The following is a 20,000-nucleotide window of genomic DNA, read 5'->3' on the forward strand; positions in this document are numbered from 1 at the left end:
GTAGGTAAGTCCAGCGGCATCATGGGTTTGTAGGAAGCAGATAGGGAAGTTTACTGGAGGAGAGAGGACGTGATCGGCGCATAGCAATTTTTTAAAATTTTCTTATAATAGGTTGTATACCGAGGTTGTGTTTCCTTTTTCCGCCGAATGAATTGTTGAGCTGATACAGTGTACGAGTGGTAAAAGCCATTTTCGTCAGAGTAGTGGAAAGTGTTGACCTTGTGGTCAACTCCTTCGATATCCGTTTGGCTGTGCAAAGGAAAAGAAAAACACAAGCTGCGAGACATCTAGGTGATTAATTGTCTGATTTTATACGTACGCGTTTCGCAGAATCCTCCCCATTTCTTGTTCGAATTTTGGCAAAGGTGAGTTTTGTGCTTAACATGTGATATGTTAGTGAAGTGATTAGAAGAAAGGGAGTAGCAAGAATTGTCATCATTGTACGTTTCTCGATCTAAAAATCAAATCGTGAAGTGAAGCGCACTTCCTGATATGTGGGTATCTAGAACCAGCTGCCAAAAGTCAGAATCCAAAGGGTTTGTTCAGGAAACAGATGCCCGCTAAATGGGTTGGAGTGAGTGGAAATATCTTTTGGTTCACTACTCATTCTTGGAGTCGTCTACGCTAACTTGTACAGAGTACTTCGATTACGTTCACTACACATACGTAAACGTCGAAATATGAGAATAATTCAAAATGTCTTTTTTTTTCGAGCTTGGAGAAATCCAGGAAAACCAAAATTTGGGCCCCATTTCGGTTTTCGACACACTAAACTTTATTTGAAGCTTCCATCTTGAAGGAGGCCCAATATTTTGTAAATTGTTTTCGGTGCGAACTAAAACTCTCTTTTGGTAGATATTGAACTCAGTAAATGTTAAGTTGCCCAACCTTTTGAGATATTTTGATGTCTGCACAATATTTTCACGTATCCGTACGTGTTATTCCGAGAATGAGCCTTTGGCGATTGTATATAATTGCGAAAGAGATGGCAGGCTTGTGAAAATTTTAGTGTCACAGTCTCAAGGTAAATCGCAAGTAAGTTGTGTGCAACTGTCGTGTTTTAGGAGAACAATTTACTTGCTTTTTGTGAGTAGGTTGAAGGAAATCCCGTCTATTTTAAGCCTTGACTGCCTTTTCTCTTGAATGGTTTTTAGAGGCCTAGATTTAAACATTTTTGGAACCATTCTATTTTATTTGTCAGTTGATTGTCTTGGGAGCTGTGTTGAAAGCCTAGGAAATTGACTACACCTTTATTCCATTACCATTATGATTTCTATCACGAAAGTTTAAATTTCAGCAGTGTAGATGAGACTGTAGTGTCAGTATTATCATTAAATCCCTTGTCAAGAGTGCTTTTACATCTTGTGTTTTACATGTGACATTCAGGATCAATTTGCTGAATAAATAGCTTTCACGTGCAATAAGCCAGTCAGTTGTAAATTATGTCCCATTTTTTTCCTTTTTAATTCTTCACTAAGTAAAGTTTGTCTTGTGCAATGAAGGGAATTTTAAACCAGGTGATGTGTTTGATTATTATTTAATTGAAATGTACTGGAAAAAAGTAAATTAGTTTGTTTTCAAAGTTTTCTGTTATTCAATTTAAATCCATACCATGTGTGAGTATAAATTTTCAGATATGGAAAAGCAAATTTAAGTTTAGAAACTCAATTGAATTTTTCTCATTTTATGCCAGTCTTTCAGGAAATAATTCTCTCTTTCAAATTCTCAAGTTGCTATTTGATTTAAATGTATTTGTAATGGACTAAATGAAAGGAAGAGCTACAGAAGTGAATAGTAGCTGCCATGAGTTACAGCATACAAAAAATCAGCAATGTCCTGACATTTCTCTTCACTAGATCAATGTGAGATCAATATTACATTGTGTTTTGATCTTCAATATCAGCTTTGTGGCATGTCACAAAGTAGGGGGTTTGATTCCTTTTGAGATAGTTTAATTTAAAGAAAGGGGGTAAGTTTCTAAAGAATTTATGGTGCCATGTCTATGGGGGGAATACCAAGATAATTTTGTTTTGTCAACTGAGTTGATAACGTAAATTGGCCACCATAAGGAGTTTTTAAAGCTGATGTTTTGAGGTTTAGCCCTTGATTAGAGCAAATCAAGAGGCTGCTAAGAGACGCATTTATAAGACTGCATTTTGTAGGAGAATCTTGTGGTCAAAAAACACCTTAAGAAATACATTTTAAGAAATCTGTGTTTTTTAGAATATTTGCTAAGCAACTCACTAATCAATTTGGACTAATTTTTTTGAGAGCAGAAGTGCAAATCAGTGTTTAGTGTGAATTACAGCTGTAGCATGCTCTTGTTTTGAAAAATATCTTTAAAAAATTAAGGCATGACTGCACAGTTAGATTTCTTTATCCAGAATACCTGTGATTCTCTTCAATGAATAGAAATTTACATCGACCAAAGTAAAGTGATTTATTTATTGATAATCAACCTTGAGTAAGCTTGGTAACACACATGTGTGTATATCTATCTATATCTATATATATATATATATATATAAAGATATATTTTTTATTTAAATCCTAAATCAATAAAAATGCAAAGTTTCTTAAAAGAGTACTTCCAATCTTTTCCAAGTAAATGTGGCTGAGGATTAGGTATGGTGGAGGAGATGAAGGTCCAATATCTCTTTCTTTTGGAAAGTATTTACATATACTAAATTCCCCTTATTTGTACATGTAGATACAAATGTGTGACTTCTTTTATGAACCCTTTTGTTTCAGACAGCAATGGCAACAGGGGCTTTAGAACTTTCCCATATTAAGAGAGAAAATGTTACAGCCAAGAATCCAGATTTTCAAAGACTGCATTCAGAAGAAAGTGCTGCTATTAGAAGACCTCCTGGTATTAAGAAATCTATTTCATGGGGAAACCGATCTGATTACACCCGGTCATTGTCTCCGCAAGGTAAGTCATAGGGCTTTTTTAAATCAATGCATTCAGTTACAGGATGTAGTGTGTACATGTAATGCTGTATAATGACTTGCAACATCTTGATTGAAGCAGGGAAAATTTTATTAAATCCAGTTTGCCATTTTGGATTTGGACACATGTAAGTTACTGAAGAAGATCTTCACAGGAGGACAAAAGTCACACCATTGGAAGATTTTAGGTTTGGATAAAGTTGATACCTTAAATAGTAAAATTTGCTTTTCTTTCAGCCTTAACTGTAGCTGTGTTTCTAGTGGAGAAGTCAGGCCGTCTGTTGAACCTGGAGGAGGGAAGAAACACTGAGGCAGGGACAATTAATACCATCATGTCAGAAAATCTTTCTCTTCCCCCTATTGCCTCTCAGGTGTTTTGTGTGTGGCTTATATCTCCTCTTTTACGTAAGTAAATCATCACTCTGTCCATTTAGTATAATTAGGTGATATGATTAGGGGATATGATTAGGTGATGTGATTAGGGGATATGATTAGGTGATATGATTAGGTGATAATGATGAGGTTTGGATGCAGGCATGCTCTCTCCTGAATTTTTATCTTCTGGCTCCCTCTATTATGGACCAAACAAATGCTTTTCAAGAAGAGTAAATTTGCAGAGTTATCATCTTCAGTTTGGCTGGAGAAATTCACATTTGGAGAAGAGCACTGGTTTTTGCGAAGGGTTTTTTCTACTCTATTGCTGACTCAAGCCTAGAATCAATCAAGCCCTGGAATTTCAAATAACAATGAGGTTGATTATACATTGTCTAAATTGAATGTGTTATCCATTGACGCGAATTACTATTTCACGGCTGATGTCTCTGTGCATGGGGCTATCTCAAGGCACCACAAGATCAAGTGGCACAAAAGTCCTTGTATTTATTACCCAAACACTGTTGCAGCTTTCAATGTGGAACTAATTGGTGATCTAACATTCAAGCTCAATCCCAGCCCATCAGTGGATGGAAAAATTCCAGTTATTATCTTTGCATGAACTCACTGCAGTTGTACAACAAGGCCTTCCATTGTTTCATGTAATGCCTATGGTATAACTCTTGGATCAAATACAAAGGGTATAAATGTACAAAACCTCTCTTATGTCAAATGCATGGAAGAGTTCAAAACACACTGGTGGCTTTGTTCTGATTGATTTCTACCTATTGAATACCAGATCTACCAATAACAAAGTACTGAGTATTAAGGACTATGTTGTCAATAGTGATCTTGATATACTTGCAATGACTGAGATATAGCTTGGAGGAAAGGCTCATGAGCTGGTGGAGTTGGTCTTCTTATGAAAAAGCACTTTCAAGTTAAAAAACAATCTCAATTTAAGTTTGAGTTGTTTGAGGACATTGATATTTCCAAATGCTCTGGTGGATGTATGAGGATAGTTACTATCTGTAGGCCCCCACCATCTAACGCAAACTGACTGAGCAGTACTTTATTCTTTGAAGAGTTTTCAACTCTGGCTGAACAGCTCACCATTGCCCCTGGTAACCTATTGATCGTTAGTGATTTTAATTTTCACATAGATAACCCTGGGTACACTGCTGCAATAAAATTCACCAGCATTTTGGAATTATTCAAACTTAAATGACATGTCTGAGGCCACACTCAAAAGAAGGGGCACATCCTTGACTTATTGATAACCAGGGCTGATGATTATCTAGTTACTAGTATTGAAGTTAGAGACCCTATGCTATCTGACCATCTAGCAGTTCATTGTAAGCTTGGCCTACAGAAAACTCCTCCTATACAAGCTTCTATCCAGTATAAAAAATATGCTCTATTGATATGGATAGTTTCAACAATGACCTCAAAAAGTCTACACTCCTGTCATATGGCCATGATGAGTTACCATCTCTATTAGAAGAATAAGAAAACACCTTACAGAATATATTGGACGAACATGCACCAATGAAACAACACATAATCACACTTTGCCCTTCAGCACCCTGGTACACAGATGAAATCCGTGAAGAGAAGAAGAAACACAGAAGACTAGAGGGATGCTGGCAATCATCTTGGTTGTGTATTAACTGGCAAATTTCTACTGAACAGTGCAAGCTTGTCAACAATATGCTTAAATGTGCAAAATCCTCCTACTATTCCTCCATCATCTTCAATAATACATCCAATCAGAAGATACTTTTCAATGCAGTTGACAAGCTATTACACTGGAGACCTGAGAAACGTTACCCCACAGCATCCTTGACCTCCAGGAGTATTTGAATTTCCATCCCATTTTTAATTTGAAGTTTGTGAGCAAGATCATCGAGTGGGCCATTGCACTTCAAGTGAAGAACTATATTAGTGATAACAATCTAGATGAATCACTCCAGTCAGCATACAAACACCCACATGGCACTGAGACAGCTTTAGTGAAAGTACAGAATGATATCCTTTGTGCAATTGATGATAACAAGGGTGCTGCACTCCTTCTGTGGGACATGTACAGAGCATTTGACACTGTTGGTTACAGACTTCCCCTAGATAGAATGTGCAATCACTTTGGTTTGAGAGGACAGGTCTTGAAATGGTTTGAATCCTACCTTCACAACAGAAAACAGTTTGTGATGATTGATGGTGTAAAATCTGATGTCAAAGACCTTCAATTTGGTGTTCCACAAGGATTGGTCCTTGGGCCAATCCTGTACTCATTGTACATTTCCCCTTGGGCAATATTGTGAGACATCATGTTCTCAAGTTTCACCTGTACGCCAACAACACCCAACTTTACTTTGCTTTTAGGCCCACTACAGCCGAGCAACAGTCATCTTTAGCAGGTATAGAAGCATGTGTGAGTCAGTTGATTCCTGGTTGGTCTAAAACAAACTGAAGCTAAACACTGGAAAAACCAAGCTACATATGCTGAGTGCCAGCCATCACCCATGCCCACCCATTGAGGCCATCCAACTATGGCTTCCTGTGCCATATCAAATACAGATAATTCTATTTAACTTTTAAAGCCTTGCATAGGTTAGCACCTTCCTATTTAACAGAAATGTTGCAACCCTAAAAACCATCAAGAAGCTTAAGATCTTCTAAGGGCCTGTTTACATGGAGGTGGGGGACCCCAGGTGGGTGAGGTAACCCACCTAGCCATGGTCGAAAAATAAAACATGTTTACATACAATCTTACAACCCTGTGTTGCTGGGGTGAGGTTTCTTGAGGTTGTTATTGCACTTGCAATTAAGGAGTTTGAGCAGAGGCGTCCCACATCTCAAGAAAGATGAAAGATTAATTCTTGGACACATATGGATTAATTCATAAAAGTGTCATGCATGTTATGCGGTGTTGGGTTACATGAAGAACCATTGACACAATACATTATACAAAATAGTGAACATTTTACACTACTTGTGTGTCTGTTGCAGTTTCTGGTGATTTCTGCTATCAGACAGTTAGGAAATGTACAAAGTTTTAAAACATAGATGTTTTGCTTTTGAGCTTTTTGCCATGAACGTGACCTCAGCTAGGTGGGTTACCCCACCTTGAGACATTTACATGGCAAATTGTCACCCCGGCTGACAGGGTTACCCTACCTAGCAGACCGGGCAACCCGCCTGGGTGGGTCACCCCACCTATCATGTAAACATGATCAAGATAAAATAAAAAATTATTTGGACAGGCAGCTTACCCCACCTAGGCAGGTTACCTCACCTATCTGGGGTCCCCCACCTCCATGTATACAGGCTCTAAGAGGCTCTTGACAATACCATCAGCAAAACTGAAGAAATATGGCTGTAGATCATTCTCATTTGCAGCACCTACAATTTGGAACTCACTGCCAGACCCATTTGTAATCATGATGATATTTTAAAATTTGAAACTTCTATAAAAAACTTTCTTATTCAAAGAACACTTTTATTAAAGTTCTGTTAGAAATATTGCAATAAGAATTTTAATTTTTACTTTTAATTTTAACCTCAATTTTTAGATACAAATTTCTTACTTGTACTTTTATATATTTTTGTTTTATTATGGATGTAATTTTTAATCTAAAAAAATTTTGGTCTTGAATATTCAGTTATGGTGCTTTAGAAATCATTATTATTAGTAGTAGTAGTAGTAGTAGTAGTAGTAGTGGTAGTATTATACTTTGTAACAATTCTTCCCTTTGTGATAACTAGAGGGATGCTGTGTATGAATCAAGAAATTTGTCTTGTTTTACCTGGCTGGTAAACATTAAGATGACAGTGAAACACATACAGTATGTGGCATTACCCCAGCTGTTAAAGAACCTATCATCTATTTTGGCGATATTTTTGGAGAGCTTAAACTTTTTCATCTTATAATTGATTTTTATTACACTAGTGCTAGGAATGGTGGTAAACATTACGACTTCAACATGGACAAAGTGTATAATTCATTAAGAATTCCAGTTTTAATTGACACATGTGCAATGAGGTGCTAGAATTGCTGAGAGATACTGGACACCACTTAGTATCCTAACGACCGATTGCTCAATAAGTTTGCAGATCAATAGCCTTTGGCTTTGTAATTTAGATTCTGAGTGATTTTTTTAATCTTTCAAAGAAATAAATAAATAAAATATAGAGTTAGAATTGGAAGAAATGAAACTGCTATTACAATTATATGAGAGTAATCTTGAGCATAGTTACCTTTTGCAAATAATTTATTAGCAATGTTCTCTTCCCAAAAAGAAAAAATTATTTATTTTATATGTGCTGTACTATTATTTTACTACTGAGCAGGTCCATGTGCATAGCTACATGTTTAATATATGTCCCTTTTATGAAGTTCATGGCATAATACTGTATGATTATGAGTGACAAATTCTGTGGAAATGTTTTTTGCTTCTTACAATTCTTAGCATGGATGTGTTTTACTCAAACTTAAAATTTTCAATTCCTAGAGCTTCAGTTAAAAGCTCATCACAGGCCATTCCGGCTACGTCAGGTATGGCCAGAATTACTCAGGAAGTTTACAAACACGCCTGATGAAGTTTGCGAGAAAGGTACAAATATACATTATTATCATTGTTTTTATTATTAATATTATTATTACAATTGAAATAATTTTCTCAGGCCTAAGTTTCTGGGTTTTTACAATGCAATTATTTGTATTTTTTCTTCAGATGAACCAATCCTGTGTTATCAGAGGAGTTCTTTTTTTCCTCTAGCAGAGGAACGGAGAGTAAGTGTCACAGAGACTGTTAATGAAGCATTTGAAAATGATAAGCAGCTTAAGCTTGGACTTAAAATGGGGTTCACCATGCTACTAATCCTGTTATATTGTGCATTTAGATTTTGCATGTTTGCTTCTATAAAGTTTCTACCAGGGCATGTTGTTCTTACTAATTTAAAAGTTCTTTTTGGCTATCTTTTAATTGTATCAGGTGAAAAAATTGAATTTATGGATTTATGAACAAGAAGTATATATAGCAGTTACAAGTAATTGATATGATGATTTACAGTTTACATTCAGTGGAGCTTTATTTTGAAAGTTTCTTTTTGTTACAGATTAAAGATGATAGAGTTGTTAGAAGGTTATTTGAAGAGGTGATTAACATATTCATTCTTTTTTATTTTCATAACTCACATGTCTATAATTTACAGTTTTCAGTCACATATCAAAGTGCATTGTGAATAAAGTACATGTTTACATCTATTACATACACAAGGGATGTGTGTAATTTATTTAGGTGCCAAACAAAATAAGCCCATGTAACTTTGTTGTTGTACTGTTGTGGAGGACCTGTTTTGATTAAGTGCATGCACAGAATCAAGGTGAAACCCACATACTATTGTTCTTACTGTCTATTCAATCAATCTCTTTGGTTTCAATTTAGGCCAAACACAATGTTCTTTGTGGCAATTATCCTATCAGCTCCAAAGATGCTCTCACATTGGGAGGAATTCTTGCTTACATAGACAATGGCAAATATGATAAAGAAGAACATGCTCCTGGCTGTTTCAAGTAAGATTTATTTAGATCATTCTCACTAATCACATGTGCAGACATGTGTACTCAAAATGATTCATTTAACATCCACTCCACATGTAGTCCTCATCTAAATTTCTTGAAACACTCTACTCCCTTCTCAATGTCCAATTTCTTCTTTTGGTGTGATTTTTGCATCACCAACATAATGTGTAGAGAGAAGGAGGACATCTGTCAAGAAAAATTGGTAACATTTTGTTTGAAGATTTGACTTGATGTGGCTATTACAGTGCTTTTATAGAAAAGTGACCATTTGGCTTAATGTACTGTGTAAATGTATGAGATTGAGGCTGGCTATTAAACTTTCCCACATTTAGTTACTTTTTGAGTCCTGACTGTTTTTACCTTGAGAAATTTAGTTAAAAGGTTCAATAATCTTTGATGGTAACAAACAATTGTGATGAGGGTTACAGTATATGTATGTATGACTGAAGACTGAAAATTTTAGTTTTATGAACTGTTAAGTTCACTACAATTTGTCATTACTAAATGTAAACATAGGTTTCTACTTTATGGTGGTCTTAAACATATTTTCTGTTGCAGGAACAAGCTGACAGATTATTTACCAGCATGGGTCTGTAAATCCAATTGGCCATTCCTTGGTCGATCACCAAATTCTGCTATTGAACACAAACTCCTGCAGGAATATGAAAATGTCTCTCAGCAAGTTAGTGATGTCAAAGCTTGCCATAAAATGTTCTTGGAGTTCTGCTGGAATTTTTCATTTTATGGGTATGTTTTGTCGTGTCATTAGTTATAATTCAGAGTTGGCAAATTATCAGGGTTGCTGTAATTGTTAAGTAGTGACAGAAATAATAGGTCAGTTGTCATAAAAAGACAAAGAAAAGAAAACCTGGATGGAAATTTTTTTTTGTGAGTTTAACTCAACCTCTTAAGACCTGCACAATCACAGAAAAAGAGGCAAATTTTGGGAAAGAAAACAACAGAGCATTAAAAATATTTCATGTGATGATTTGTATCACTTAACATCAGAGCACAAAGACTGTGTGAGAAAATAATTTTACAGCATACTACATGATAGACATACACCAGTTCCCAAATTTACAACCTGAGCTACAAATTTAGTGGCCAAAATATTTTACATATTCAATTTGGCAACAGAAACAGTCTCAACTTGGACTGCCAACTTTAAATCTGCCCTTCATCTGGTAAATTATTTTCTGCACTCACCTGAAACTTTTTTTAATGTTAAATGGTCAATGTATATAATTGATTCTTTCAGGAGTGTTTTTTTCCGGGGGCAAATCGAGCGACCCACATCCTCTCTGCTGTCAAACATTCTAGGGAATTCTGACCTACCTGTTAGAGTTGCCATCAACAGGGAAGGTGTCCATGTGATTGATGACAATAAAAATGTAAGCATGTAATTACTAATAACTAATTAAAGTGAACTGTCTTTTCTGTAACAAGATATTTGTTTAGCTTTTATTTTTAAGCACTGAATATTTTTTGTGTTCATTATTATCAGTTATGCTGTAGGCATAATTATGATCTTATTTTAAAATTTTCATCCATTTACAGCCTATTCCACAATTTAGATAACTATTTATAAATTTAAATAAATCAAACAAAAGCAGACCAAAGCAACTGTTGCCATCATCCACACTGCTCCTTTAACAACTTGATATGTAGAGGTTACTGGAAGTGTGTATTTTTCATGAGATTTCAACAATTGACAGCTTCCTGTGTATTTCACAGGATATACTTCTAAGCTTAGCATTTGAGGAATTATCTTGGGACTACACACCTGCCCCTGCACATGAGCCTGGGTGTTTGGATACCTTTTGGTTGGAGTTTGATGCCCCTGATAGAAGCAGTGATCCAGAAGAAGCAGTGCAAAGGTTACAGATTTTCTCCAAACAGGTGCTGATGGACAGCATTTTCAATTGAACTGAAAACATGAAACTCTTTACATTTAGAACTGTAATTTTCCTTGTGAAGGACTGATTAAGATGTACTGGATGATCCACATCTTCATGGGGTAGACTAAGAAAAAAAATTTATTTCTGGAGGGGAAAATGTGCTGGTAGGAAATGGGTGTTGCATTGGAACATGGCTTGCAAGACTGACCAGTTTGTGTCGATAGTCTTATTAACAGTAGTCTAGGATTTTAATTTTTTTTTCATGATTTAATTCGTAGGCTGAAATGATGGATGCCATGGTAGAGTCATGTGTTCTTTGTGATGAATCTGGGTAAGCCACATACAATTTGATAATAAATAAGTTATAAATAATGTAGAAATTTAGTGAGGGCCCATCCACAGACTGGTTCTTTGTAGACTCAGTCAGAGTGAAATAGTGATTTAGACAGTTCCTGCTTTTACATCTTAAACTTTGTGAGATGTTACACATGTGTTGTGACCCATTAACCAATTGTTTTCAGTTAAAGGGCTATTTTGATCTGTCTTAGAAAGAGCTTAGTTGTTCAACTTCTTACAGCATTGTTAACCAACACAATCATTGTTTTCTTTTTTTTTCAATTTGCAGACCACATGGAACACTGGGTGAGTTATGTTTAAGAATATTTTGAAGTTACATGTTGTACATGTATCAACTTTAAAATCTTAAAGGAATTGCCATTGGGAGGAAGTAAAAGCATCTGCATTGAACTGTACTGGGCTGGTTTTGGGAATATTTGTGCTGTTAAAAAGGATTTTGTCAATGGTGCCCCCTGCTTTTAACTAGTGCTCCTGTTAACCATGAAAAATACTATCCATTTTTTTTACAGTTTAAATCATATATGGAGAAGAAAAAACCAGAACAATGATTTATGTATTTTATGATGAGTTAAGGAGTCACTGGAAAGGCTAAGAGGAGTTTCATGTCTGCTGGGTCATCAATGGCACTTAGTTAATCATTGACTGATGATCCATCTGATGATTACACTTGATCAATTTAAGCTGTTTTCTAATCACTCAACAGGTAAAGTGAGATGTAGAGTGGACCGTCTCAGTCTCTCAACTCTTGAAGGTTTGTGTGTCTGTTTTCTTTTTGCTTCTTAAATTCAGCATATTTCTGACAGCAGTGAGAAGTGTTATTGTAGTATGTGTGGTTTGGATGATACATATAAAACCCAAATATGTGTTGGACAAAGTCCTGGAGCAGGGTGAATCATCTACAATGTCACTCATCCCTGGCTTTTGTTTCACACATTGTACAGAGAATGGGAAGGAGGCTGTATATGAACTCCACCTGAATACGATGCTGGTCCATCCCTCTCATTCCCCTCCCAGAATTTGTCAGAAACTCTTTGACAACTCTCTGCTACCCTTGAATCTTTAAGGGTGGAGAGAAGTACCGTGAGATTGAAGTATCTTGTCTGCAATGACTAGGCCAGAGTTTGTACTTAGCATGTTAATTACCACGCTATTATTTTTCCAATTCTGGTCAGCAAATGTGGAAAAACACTGATGAGCCTGAAATCTGAGTAGTTGAAGTGAATTCCTGCACCTGGAAGTTGCTGATGAATGTTTTTTGTAAATTACTTTAGGAACCTTGGACAGAAAGAAGGGGTCCAACAGGTCTTTCACTATGTCCAATCCTTTCAGGAAAAGGCATTCAACAGGTCATTAAGCAGACTGAGTGTAAATCTTATTCATGATTATCATCCCTTCAGTTGATAAAATAAATGTTGTGGAGGCTTTCTTCAAGACCAAAGGATGTAAGGAGATAAAAGTTTTGTGAAGAAGTCTACAATTATATTAAGTTTGAGTAAAATGTGTAAATAGTTTCTACTGTACGAATGCTATAAGACCTAGATCCAATGTTTTACTGTCTCGCTATGGTGAACATAAGATTTAGTTACTGGATGTATAAAGTATGAGCTAGATAACCCTCAATATGAACACAGATCATCCTCACTCTTGTTTTGAGAAGTTTATCTTGCATCTAAATATCGTCAGCTCAAGGTGCAACTATTTTGTTTTGCCTTACTCGTCAGTTGCCGCTAACATTTGCGACTCGTATGGGAAGACAGCGGTTTCTGTTATTCAAGGCCGAATTATAGCGACTCTCACTTTCGATCAATTTTGCCATGTTCACTCGGCAGATTTCTCATAATGTATGTCCATGATAATTTTTGTGAGACTGACATTGATCGGAAACTCCTGGCAATTGGAAGTTAAATGAATAAAGAGAGTAAGTTTCTAAAGAAACTGTGGTGCTGCGTCGGAGGGAGAGTATAACAGAATAATGTAGTATCATGAACCGAGTTGAAAACGTAAATTAGTTTAAAAGCTGACGTTCCTAGCGATAGCCCTTCGTCAGAGCGATTAACAAAGGGCTAACGCTCGAAAAGTCAGGTTTTAAACTCTTTATGGTGGCCAATTTACAGTTGGAAGTCAACGTGTTTTAGCTCTTAGATTACAGTTGTCCTGTCCATCTTTACTAAAAATTTGTAGGAGGAAGCGCTTTAATCCAGGTAGTTAAGGTCGCTTGTACGTTAGGTCCGCTTGAAATACTCAAGAACCTGGAAGCGTTTTCAGTCAGTCTTGTAACTTTGTTGTACTATACAGATTACTAGTGAATGAGATGTGCATGTAGTGTCCTTAAAGCCTATTTAAGAGATCTTTTTTAAATCAAACGTTGATAAAGGTTTAAAATTGGTTGTAGCGTAGTGAAGGTAGTTTAAGAAACGTTTTAAACTAAGGTAAAGACCAAAACAAAGTGGTGAAAAGTAAAGACAAAAAATACAGTAATGTGGAAAACTTGCCTATGACAGGAAATGATTTAGCATGCCACTTCGAATAATTTTTGTAGCTTACTGCCTAAAGAGGCGTAACCTACTACGCTGTCCTTCTGAGTGAGTGAGTGTAGCAATATAATCCTAGCCCACAACGAACTCTGCCGATTTTTATCCGATATTCCCCGATCTTAACTCCTTTTGTATCTACGGACTTCTGTGACGTCGTAGATACTATGCTATCCAGAGTGCAAGTCCTTCAGTATGTCCATATCAATACAAACCTGCGGGTAATGCTCGGAATTCAGTTCGGTCTCCGATATCGTTCTTTTGTATCTACGGAATTCTGAGATGTCGTAGATACTATGCTATCCAGAGTGTAAGTCCTTCAGTATGTCCATAACAATAGAAACCTGCGGATAATGCTCGGAATTCAGTTCGCTCTCCGATATCGTTCGATTTTCGTATCTCGTGTCGGCGGTCGTGGCAGTTTTTTGTCTCCTACAGGTTTTGTGTCGCATTGCTGCTATTATCTGCTCCGCCAAGGGAATACTTTCCTACCCCAAAGCAGTTTATCTGTCGCATTGCTGCGATTATTTGTTCCGTGATTGATTTTTTACTCAAAAATCGAGATAAAAGATTAAAATCGCTAAATATTTTCGCATGTGTGCAAATAGGCAAGAGGAAAATGACCAAAAGATATTTCGGGACGACAGTTTTATTCAAAGCAATTCTTGATTTGATGTTATAAGCGAAAAACGTACGAATTTCTTACGTGCACAAAGTCCACGCCGTAAAACTCATCATACTTAGATCGTTGTTTAGTTGACTTCACGGCAAGAAATTGCGTAGCGTTATGATGAAAATTCTGAAAGTACTACGATTTGACGCAAAATCTTCTACTAAACAATACTTTTTGAACACATTGTTAGTCAAACGTGATATTTACCGGGTAATGGAGTCATCAACTTGTCGCTAGGTCCTGCTTGAAGTCCGAAAGTTCGGTTTTCGGTTTGCAGCCACAAAATTCGCATCGCTTTGGAGAATCGTAGTGTCGTTGACTCGAGAGTTTATTCTGTCACCTTTAAGACCTTGACGTTCAATTATTTTCCAAACAGAGTATTCTATTGCATTGTTACTTTATATTCTGAGTCCCACACGGTCTAACTCGATCGCAAAGGAACGAAAAATCTGACTTAAATTGAGAGTCGGCCGCGCGGGCGCTATATTTTCAAATATTCGATCATTACTGGGATACCTGTGGTAGCCCAGTCATAAAATGCCTTTGTTTTTTTGTCGTCTTTTTACTGGGATACCTGTGGTAGCCCAGTCATAAAATGCCTTTGTTACTGGGATACCTGTGGTAGCCCAGTCATAAAATGCCTTTGTTACTGGGATACCTGTGGTAGCCCAGTCATAAAATGCCTTTGTTTTTTTGTCGTCTTTTTTTTTTTTACTGGGATACCTGTGGTAGCCCAGTCTTAAAATGCCTTTGTTTTTTTGTCGTCTTTTTTTTTTTTTTTTCCTCCGCCACAAAATGGAAAAATTGCGCAATAGTACCCAGAGGTCATTGGGCCCTCAACACCATGACAACTAACTGTGATCCAATGAGGTGTTCACATGCTGATCACGCGTGCTATCTTGATGATGATTGACGTTGTCATGCACGGACAGGGCCGGGTCACATGACGAACACGAGATTTTTGCCCATAAAACTATTTCGTCAGTCGTTTTGTATTTCAATGTAATTGGATTACGATCATCTGGAGCATTATGGGGCAAACGCTCAAAATACTCATAGATGCATACACAAGTCGTATTGTTCGCGGCCAATCCACACAAAAAGATGTTATTGAGCGGTAACCGTGAGACTGAAGAACAAAATTCCAATGGATGCAAACTACTAGTGAAGAAAGACGCCATGTTGGATTCACTTGATGCCAGGGAACGTAGCTACGATAACAGTGCGAATGGTATTAATTTCACGATCAGAAAGGTGAATCTTATGTTTGTTTTCATTGTAGTTGTATGGATATTCTTTTTTAATAAATACATGATCCAAAATCCCGTGTTTTTTGTGTATAATGTTATTATGTCAAGTATTGTTTACGCAATTGTCTTGTCACAGGCGACCCAAGGTCACGTTTCGAGAAAGAGCCAACGATTAATTCACGAACGCGTCACGCGTTGTGTGACTCAGAGTAAGTTATTCTAGGAACCGTTGAAAATTTGAATATGTTATAAGGAATAGTATAGGGAACGAAATATGGTCGATTTACAACGATAAATATTTCGGAATATGAAGATTTTTCTCGAAAAATCAATAAAACTTACTCATACCCTGTGTATCCGTAGTAGTTCCTGGCGATTGTTGCCGTTTTAAGCTTGCTTTACCATCACTATTATTCACGTCATTTACTTTTATAACATTGGTAAAATCTGTACAGACATCACACCAACCAACTCGCGCGCAAAGTAAGAAGACTATGTTGAAGGCTTGAAATAATATTACGATCGATTTTCATCAAGAAATGGGCCAGGAATTTTCCACAATTGTGCAAATTATCGTGAAGGCTGATCGCGGAAAAGCGATTGCGTGACGCTCGGTGAGCTGTAAGATGACATGTTATTATATACCAGACGTAAAAACTCTTCAGATTCTTAGTCTGCATTTTGTACCCACTCTGCAGTCTGCAGTCTATATTTTGTATCCGGTCTGCAGTCTACTGTCTGCATTTTGTACTAACAGGTATCCGTGGCACTAATACAGTTTATTTTTGGTTACATTTATTCGCAAAACACACATAATCTACCACAAAATACCTGTGTGTGAGGTAATTCGACATTTTTGTTCTTTCCCACATTAATATTCTTCTCTCCTTTTGTAAGAATGTAGACATCACTCACAATGTTTCAAGTAATCCACCCACCCTACAAAAAAGTAACTCTTGCATGCATAGCATGCCTATGTTTTGAAATAGGTGTATGCCCTTGGCCAGACTTGAGCACACTATTTCAGTATACTAGTCCGACACCCGTAGTATCACTACACTTGATTCCAAGGATCCAGTACCACCCAGGTATCCCAGTTACCCTGCTCACAGGGTCTAGTTTTTTTTTTGTTTTTTTCCTCCGCCACAAAATGGAAAAATTGCGCAATAGTACCCAGAGGTCATTGGGCCCTCAACACCCTGACAACTAACTGTGATCCAATGAGGTGTTCACATGCTGATCACGCGTGCTATCTTGATGATGATTGACGTTGTCATGCACGGACAGGGCCGGGTCACATGACGAACACGAGATTTTTGCCCACAAAACTATTTTGTCAGTCGTTTTGTATTTCAACGTAATTGGATTACGATCATCTGGAGCATTATGGGGCAAACGCTCAAAATACTTGTAGACGCATACACAATTCGTATTGTTCGCGGCCAATCCACACAAAAAGATGTTATTGAGCGGTAATTTTGGATCGGACAGAATCGCGAACGCTTGAAAGCCATGAAAGCATTGAATGCCTTGTATGTCTTGTATGCCAAGTATGCCAATGTCTTAGTTGAAAACGTAAACTCGTTGTAAAAAGCAAAATCTGAAATCTGAAACCAAACTGCATATACTCTATGCAATCTATTGAACAACACTACTACCGTGAGACTGAAGAACAAAATTCAAATGGATGCAAACTGCTAGTGAAGAAACATGTCATTTTAGATTCACTTGATGCCAGGGAACGTAGCTACGATAACAGTGCGAATGGTATTAATTTCACGATCAGAAAGGTGAATCTTATGTTTGTTTTCATTGTAGTTGTATGGATATTCTTTTTTAATAAATACATGATCCAAAATCCCGTGTTTTTTGTGTATAATGTTATTATGTCAAGTATTGTTTACGCAATTGTCTTGTCACAGGCGACCCAAGGTCACGTTTCGAGAAAGAGCCAACGATTAATTCACGAACGCGTCACGCGTTGTGTGACTCAGAGTAAGTTATTCTAGGAACCGTTGAAAATTTGAACACGTTATAAGGAAAAGTATAGGGAACGAAATATGGTCGATTTACAACGACAAATATTTCGAAATATGAAGATTTTTCTCGAAAAATCAATAAAACTTACTCATACCCTGTGTATCCGTTGTAGTTTCTGGCGATTGTTGCCGTTTTAAGCTTGCTTTACCATCACTATTATTCACGTCATCTACTTTTATTACATTGGTGAAATCTGTACAGACATCACACCAACCAACTCGCGCGCAAAGTAAGAAGACTATGTTGACGGCTTGAAATTATATTACGATCGATTTTCATCAAGAAATGGGCCAGGAATTTTCCACAATAGTGCAAATAATCGTGAAGGCTGATCGCGGAAAAGCGATTGCGTGACGCTCGGTAAGCTGTAAGATGACATATTATTATATACCAGACGTAAAAACTCTTCAGATTCTCAGTCTGCACTTTGTACTCACTCTGCAGTCTATATTTTGTATCCGGTCTGCAGTCTTCTGTCTACATTTTGTACTAACAGGTATCCGTGGCACAAATACAGTTTATTTTTGGTTACATTTATTCGCACAACACACATAATCTACCACAAAATACCTGTGTGTGAGGTAATTCGACATTTTCATTCTTTCCCGCGTTAATAATCTTCTTTCCTTTTGTAAGAATGTAGAACACTTACAATGTTTCAAGTAATCCACCCACCCTACAAAAAATAACTCTTGCATGCATAGCATGGCTATGTTTTGAGACAGGTGTATGCCCTTGGCCAGACTTGAGCTCACTATTTCAGTATACTAGTCCGACACGCGTAGTATCACTACACTTGATTCCACGGATCCAGTACCATCCAGGTATCCCAGTTACCCTGCTCACAGGGTCTAGTTTTTTTGTCTTTTTTTTTTTTCCTCCGCCACAAAATGGAAAAATTGCGCAATAGTACCCAGAGGTCATTGCGCCCTCAACACCATGACAACTAACTGTGATCCAATGAGGTGTTCACATGCTGATCACGCATGTTATCTTGATGATGATTGACGTTGTCATGCACGGACAGGGTCGGGTCACATGACGAGCACGAGGTTTTTGCCCATAACACTCTTTTGTCAGTCGTGTTGTATTTCAACGTGTTTGGATTACGATCATCTGGAGCAATATAGCTCAAACGCTCAAAATACTTATAGACGCATACACAAGTCGTATTGTTCGCGGCCAATCCTCACAAAAAGATGTTATTGAGCGGTAATTTTGGAACGGAATGAATCACGAACGCTTGAAAGCCATGAAAGCATTGAATGCCTTGTATGTCTTGTATGCTAAGTATGCCAATGTCTTAGTTGATGCCAGGGAACGTAGCTACGATAACAGTGCGAATGGTATTAATTTCACGACCAGAAAGGTGAATCTTATGTTTTTTTTCATTGTAGTTGTATGGATATTCTTTTTTAATAAATACATGATCCAAAATCCCGTGTTTTTTTTTGTATAATGTTATTATGTTAAGTATTGTTTACGCAATTGTCTTGTCACAGGCGGCCCAAGGTCACGTCTCGAGAAAGAGCCAACGATTAATTCACGAACGCGTCACGCGTTGTGTGACTCAGAGTAAGTTATGCTAGGAACCGTTGAAAATTTGAACACGTTATAAGGAATAGTATAGGGAACGAAATATGGTCGATTTACAACGATAAATATTTCGAAATATGAAGATTTTTCTCGTAAAATCAATAAAACTTACTCATGCCCTGTGTATCCGTCGTATTTTCTGGCGATTTCTGCCGTTTTAAGCTTGCTTTACCATCACTGTTATTCACGTCATCTACCTTTATTACATTGGTAAAATCTGTACAGACATCACACCAACCAACTCGCGTGCAAAGTAAGAAGACTATATTGAAGGCTTGAAATAATATTGCGATCGATTTTCATCAAGAAATGGGCCAGGAATATTCCACAATAGTGCAAATAATCGGGAAGGCGGATTGCAGAAAAGCGATTGCGTGACGCTCGGTAAGCTGTAAGATGACATGTTATTATATACCAGACGTAAAAACTCTTCAGATTCTCAGTCTGCATTTTGTACCCACTCTGCAGTCTGCAGTCTATATTTTGTATCCAGTCTGCAGTCTGCTGTCTGCATTTTGTACTAACAGGTATCCGTGGCACCAATACAGTTTATTTTTGGTTACATTTATTCGCAAAACACACATAATCTACCACAAAATACCTGTGAGTGAGGTAATTCGACATTTTCGTTCTTTCCCACATTAATATTCTTCTCTCCTTTTGTAAGAATATAGACATCACTCACAATGTTTCAAGTAATCCACCCACCCTACAAAAAAGGAACTCTTGCACGCATAGCATGCCTAT

At 37.1% G+C, this 20,000-nt stretch overlaps 1 protein-coding gene across 3 annotated transcripts; it reads left to right on the forward strand.

Annotated features, from left to right (window-relative positions):
- Positions 1-18: 18 nt before the first annotated feature.
- Positions 19-13,654, forward strand: LOC131785544 (putative FERM domain-containing protein FRMD8P1). 3 transcript variants are annotated; one of them, XM_059102452.2, is made up of 14 exons: positions 19-365; positions 2,752-2,935; positions 3,190-3,357; positions 7,836-7,937; positions 8,058-8,116; positions 8,443-8,481; positions 8,772-8,899; positions 9,467-9,655; positions 10,167-10,299; positions 10,643-10,807; positions 11,085-11,137; positions 11,432-11,448; positions 11,867-11,914; positions 12,435-13,654. In XM_059102452.2, the coding sequence occupies exons 2-14, from the start codon at positions 2,758-2,760 to the stop codon at positions 12,515-12,517; spliced, it is 1,362 nt and encodes a 453-aa protein (XP_058958435.1). In that variant the 5' UTR covers positions 19-365; positions 2,752-2,757; the 3' UTR covers positions 12,518-13,654. The 3 variants fall into 3 exon arrangements, with proteins under 3 accessions (XP_058958435.1, XP_066025517.1, XP_066025518.1); XM_066169420.1 differs by having other exon boundaries at positions 19-291; XM_066169421.1 differs by lacking the exon at positions 19-365 and adding an exon at positions 907-1,035.
- The last annotated feature ends 6,346 nt before the right edge of the window (positions 13,655-20,000 follow it).

Source organism: Pocillopora verrucosa, chromosome 7 (assembly GCF_036669915.1).
Source record: "Pocillopora verrucosa isolate sample1 chromosome 7, ASM3666991v2, whole genome shotgun sequence".
Taxonomy (NCBI): domain Eukaryota; kingdom Metazoa; phylum Cnidaria; class Anthozoa; order Scleractinia; family Pocilloporidae; genus Pocillopora; species Pocillopora verrucosa.